Source organism: Castanea sativa, chromosome 2 (genome assembly GCF_040712315.1).
Source record: "Castanea sativa cultivar Marrone di Chiusa Pesio chromosome 2, ASM4071231v1".
NCBI lineage: Eukaryota > Viridiplantae > Streptophyta > Magnoliopsida > Fagales > Fagaceae > Castanea > Castanea sativa.
This window is the reverse complement of record NC_134014.1, coordinates 11123448-11129494: the sequence shown is the minus strand read 5'-3', so window position 1 is coordinate 11129494 and position 6047 is coordinate 11123448. Positions and strand designations below refer to the sequence as shown.

General features: G+C 33.0%; 1 protein-coding gene across 1 annotated transcript; it reads right to left on the bottom strand.

Annotated features, from left to right (window-relative positions):
- Nucleotides 1-1375: 1375 nt before the first annotated feature.
- LOC142623626 (exopolygalacturonase-like) lies at nt 1376-5034 on the bottom strand. The gene is made up of 5 exons (XM_075797069.1): nt 4731-5034; nt 2886-3206; nt 2389-2678; nt 1904-2132; nt 1376-1736 (listed from the first exon to the last, which is right to left on the bottom strand). Exons 1-5 carry the CDS (start codon nt 4947-4949, stop codon nt 1515-1517), a joined length of 1281 nt encoding a protein of 426 aa, XP_075653184.1. The 5' UTR covers nt 4950-5034; the 3' UTR covers nt 1376-1514.
- Nucleotides 5035-6047: the final 1013 nt, after the last annotated feature.

Here is a 6047-nt window from a genome sequence, read left to right as displayed (position 1 = left end):
TTAACCTTGCAAGAAGTCTCCTCTTATCCATTCAAAAAAAAAAAAAAAGTTACCAAAAACTTTTGAGACTTCAGGTCCTGGGCTTTTGCAACAAAAAGTCAAAAACGATCAAGAAGACTTAGGACAAAGGGAAACCCAGAGACCAAGCCTCCTTCACCATATTTAAGATGGAAGAGTGATGAAGCCACATTAAGTTAAATCTAAAAGGTCTAGGAAGCCTAATGTTAAATTAACCAACATAGGACAGTGATTAGAGAACATTCTTGGATGATGAGTTGCTAAGGCCTTCGAGCAAAGCACCCTCTAACAAGGATTAGCAAAAACACCTTTCAATTCTTTCTAAAATAAGGTCACTTACCTGCCTCAAATTTGATCAAGTGAACTGGGGACTTAGAAAACCCTTGATCCATAACATTGCAGATATCTAAGCATTGTTTGAACTCAAGAGCTTTGTTGAGGTTTATCTATGTAAAGAATCTTTTAGGACACAATTTAGCTACAAGCCTTAGGTTACAATTTTACTCAATACATTTTTATTGAAAGTGAATTTTGACAAATCCATCATCGGATTACATTTTCTTCTTATATTCTCCATGCTTGCAAAATTTCTAAAAAATTAAAGATCAATAACTATGTTATTAATATATTGTTTAAATTGCAAGTTTTTGTAGTTTAAAATTATACATAAAAAATAAACTTATAAATCATATAGGAAATAATATCTGATTGATATAAAATTTAACATGTGTATTAAAAATGTAAAGAACATGCAATTCAATAATTAGATTTTCAAAATAAGTAGTAATGTATATCTTATTGAACAAGGTTGGTTAAAACTAATTTTGTAGCTAAACTTTATCCATTATTTTATAAGAGATTCAGCTAATAATATTGGTTGTCACTTGTTATGTCATTTTTTAAATCTTCTGTCGTAAAATTGGTAATAAATTAAGTATTTTGTGAAAATTAAATGTGTAATCATGTAGCATTGCCATGCCTTGGTGGAAGTCTCATCACTCATGTCACTCAGCATTATTCGATTGACGGTTGCTTTAAGAAGAAAGAAGAAAGAAGAAAGGAAATTATTTTCTTTTTCTTTTTTCTTGATAAATGAGCATCCCTCACATCCATCCAATGATTGCTTATTATATCAGCAATTTGTAAGATAAGTGGTAAATATAGCAATTTTCAAATAAAAAATGACTTAAAATCTAATCCTCCATTTTCGGAGTTGAGGTCTATATCAGATAAAAAATTTCAAACTTGTTTCGAGCTCATGGTTAATAAGTTGATTAATTCCTTATACAACCAGGCTACAAAAATAAGAACATTTTCTCGATTTCGATTTTCATTCTGAGGTCCATATATGTGGTGTATGGGGATATTATCCCCCATATATACTACATCACAAAGTTTTTAAGAGGCCCAAAAAGTGACCTTCAGTATACTAATACAAAATGATACTTTTATAGAGTCAAAGGGGTTGGAGGTGTAATTTCAACTCTACTAGGCACCTATTTGCAAGGTGGTGGGTTCATTTTTCCACCAAACCGTACTTTTGCATTTGTGCACGAAGCGGCAGTCGGCCCCCTCTGCTGGGACTTCAAATCTATGTTAAACAACTGAACATTTTGGCAAGGATATTGCGAGCTGCAAAAGAGCTCTACTGCATTTGGCGTGCTTGAGGTTCCCCTAATGTTTATGTAATGAATGTCACTGAGCCTTACGCGCGATGGCTGCACATATATAAAGTACCATAGTTTAACGACACAACAATTTTCACCGCTGATGATATAGTCTATTGTAATTGGTGCATAAAAAAATTGGTGACAATGGAATTACTAAAGTTATAAATTGCAAAGGCAGTTTGTTCAAAGGAAAAAATATGGTGAATGAGACTAACCGATTTGTTGCTGCACTTTGAATTTGGGCAGTAGCCTTGGTCTATGATAATGGGGTTCTTAACATTATTCATGATGATGTCCTGGAAAAGCATGGACGATGCTGAACTTTCTTTCGATCCTGGATATGATTTGATTCTAACTCCATTATCTGTGCCAACCAACGTGCAATTTTTCACAGTGATGCCTTTCACATCCTCCTCATTTTCGTACTTGCCAAGGCTACCCACACTGTCATTGACAAAGAAAATGGACTTTTACTTTCAATATTCCAAGCCTCAATTGAAAAGACATATATATGCTGATAATTTCTATCATTCCCTTTCAAAGTAAAAAGGGAAAATTGCAATTCAAACTTTGAATTTTAGGTGGTATAACAAATTAAACACCATAGTTTTAAAAATAACAGATTAAATCTTGGGGTTTCAAAAAGTAACAAATTGGATGTTAGCAGAACTTTCTAAATATATGGGAATTATGTATATACCTAATGCCATGTCCAGGGCCACAGGTTACTTTGTTGATGCGAATGTTGGTGGCTCCCTGGATAATAGAGACGCAATCATCACCAGTGTGAATGGAAGATTTGGCTATTCTCACATCGTTGGAATGGCTAACATGAATGCCATCCGTGTTCGGGCTATCTGCGGGGGCATCTATGTGAAGGTTGCGTGCCCTTATGATCTCGCAGTTAGTGATGAACAGGTGAACCCCTTTACTGTTAAGGGAATTGAGGCTTCTTATAACTCCGTTTGTGACCTTGTTGAGTCTTAAGTTCTGCATCAAATAAACAGAAACATAAACACATACATAAATGGACACACAAACTAGCATTACTGTATGATTGAACAAAATTTGAAGTACAATTCGTTAGATGTTGTTTGTGATTAAGTAAAGAACCTAAAGTATATGGTACATAAAGAACTGTGCTTGAGTTTTGTCGAGTAACAATAAATGGTGACAAAATATAGTGCAGAAACTTACAGAGGGGAGTGGCTGGCAATTGCTACTATGGCTACAGTCATTGTATTTCCAAACAGAATCACCCTGACCATCAAGAGTGCCTTTTCCAGAACCTGTAACAACCAAGCCAACTATGGATTCGAACACGATCCAATAAGCTTCAGGATATTCACTGATATCAGTTGATCCTTTCAGGGTCCCAAGAATTTGAACAATTTTGGGAGTTGTGCCACCGCATGGCCCTCCAAATGTAACCTGAGATAATAAGAAACTCCCTGCGGGAATGAGAAGCCTTGATGGTCCTTTGAAGTCGCATGCGGCACGCCATGCTTTGATGAAAGCCTGCAAGGATATATGTGTATGATCATGATCAGATCCATAATGTAGTGAACTTTTTGTTTGGACCGTCTAATGAATTATTTTCAGGTTTTCACAACTTTTCAGAGTCTTTTATTTATTTATTTATTTATTATTATTATTATTATTATTATTTTTACAGTTTGTCACGGTTGTACAAAATTTTGTATCCTTAAACCTATTATTATTATTTGAAAGAAAGCCACAGAATTCCTTTGATCAGGTCAAAAACCAATCTATATCACTTTCTCATTGCGTACATACAATTGGGTAGAGTAGAAAATCATGGACTATTTGGGGTCCGTTCCATGTTGGTTTTGGTTTTTTCCTTGTGGATTTTTAACGAGAGATTTTTTATTTTTATTTTTTTATTTAGAATTTTAACTCAATAAATGGTTGAGATTAAAAACAAAAGTTGGGTTTTAATTAATCTCCACCTTAAGTTTGTACAAAAGGAGATATTTTGTTAAAATTTCACTTACTCCAAAAAAAAGAAAATAAAAGAAAAGAAAACTCTTTTCTATAAATAAGTCTAAAGATTGAGGCCAAAATGTTCTAATTTTTTGGAAAAAAAAAAAAATTTTTTTTAAAGTGGAAACTGGATTAAATCCATTAAATATAATCCTAAACGAATTTCAAAATTAGCATTCTATTTTATTTTCTTATCACACAGACTACCATATTGATAAAAATTGAGATTTTGGAATATTCACTAGTCAACAAAAAACAAAAATAAAAGGTAACAATGAAGAAGAATATTCTTGTTTTGCTTACAAGAAGCAGGAGATGAGAGAGATAAGTATAGCACCTTTCATAAAGTAGACCTTGAAGTAACATTAAGCCACAAGATTCTTATTATATATTAAAAAAAAGTCACAAGATTTTTGGATAATTAAAAAATGGTATTTAACATCATAAATTTACACAAATAACGTGTGTATTAGAGATAATTAGAAAGAATGACAGGCACACGTAATACAGAGCAAAAAGGCAGATAACATAGAATAAAACGGTCATTGTTGAATGAATCATTAGATAAAAAATATAATACTGCAAGTCTGAGTGTAATTTGGGATTACGTGTTAAAAATGTCATTAATGGAAGAATCATGGGAGTGATTGTAGAACATTTTGACTGCTTTAAAACTGCTTCCACCAATAACTTCACGGTAAATATTTCAATCTCTCTTTTGCCTAAGATTGGTTCAAAAATATTCTCTTAATTAAGAATAGCCACAACCACATTCTAGCGGTGGCCTACGTTTAATTTATACAATCTTCTCCGTACCTGATAAAATTAAAGCACTGTAGCGTAAAATTTTCAAAAGCTCATGCAGCGGATGACAAAATTTAGTTCCAGTTCTCCAATTAAATTCAATCATAACATTTTTTATTTTCAGTGACGATTAAATTCAATCGTATGATTCGTTTGAATAACTGTACCTCAGTTTTAAACATTCATTATGTAAACCAAATTAAACATGAAAGCTCATCATGCAAAATAATTCACCTGGGTATTGTCTTTCCTTCCATCAGGCTTGGCTCCAAATTGTAATACATTAAAAACTTTCTCACCAGGAGTAGGAACGTCATGCCGAGCTAAATTAGAACCACGGAATGTATCCGGAACTCCACGGACCACCCCCTTGGCATAAGCCTCACAGTAGGCCAATGCAAAGCACAAGATGATAAGAATGGCAAGTGTACAAGCTTTTCCTGCAATGGCCATTGAAAGAATCCTCAAACTCAGGGCACTGATTTTTCTTTTTCTTCTTTTTTTGTTTTTTTTGTTTTTTTTTACCTTTTTGTTTGGTTTTCAATTTAAAAGCCTCCGGTGGTGGAGGCCTAAGAACTAATAGGGGGAATAAACCTCTCTTTCTGTGTCTTGTTTATTTAATATACCTTCTTTTCAGCTAAAAACCAATTCTTTCCAATAATGTCTATTCATGAGAGGTCTAAAGTTCATGGAGAATATTGGTTTGTTGCTACAGTTAATTTTCTTTGCTAAGATTAGTGGTGCTTTGCGTGCATGGCTTCCATAGATTTAGGCGTTGTGTTTTAATTTGGGTTCCTCCGGAGTGGGCTACTTTTCCTCCATCAATGTCTCTCTATATCAGCAACAAAATTGATCACGCACCACAATTACGCCCACCATTTGGTGAAACAAACTTCTTTCTGTTGCACTGTTATTAGTTAAAACGTAGCAGACAACAATATTTTATATAGCATATTAAAGACTATTTCAATACATCAACAGAATTTCCCTTTAAATTAGTTTCAAGGGGAATTCCTCTGATCCACTTATTTATAAAATTACCTTTTTTAGAACAACTTATAAAATTAAAAAGGTCATTCACATTTTTTTTTAAAAATTTCTAATCATAGGTTTTGTAATTTGATTAAATGACATAATAGGTCATATGATTACAAACATTATATTAACTTTTTCATTTTTTGTCTAATGCAGGGATATTATTATTATATTGGTTAAAAATGCTACTACGTTACTACTCAAACCCCTTCTCCCCTTTCAGGCCCCAAGCTCTTTGTACTAGGATGTGCCATTTTAACCCAAGAGCCCAAGAGTTTGGTGATGTCAAATGTAAGTATTAAGGGTTAGACAAATTAATCTTAAGAGTCCACTCAATTAAAGTTAAAGATTTAGATCCTCCAGATTTCCTAGCGCATTTTATCAAATAGATTTCTTTAAATTTTAACAATTCTTTAATAATTTAATGGTTTAGAACTTGTCATGTCAGCATTCTACTAACAATAATCTCAATTGTTTTGTTTGCAATATTATTATATTATTTTAGGAATATTGTTA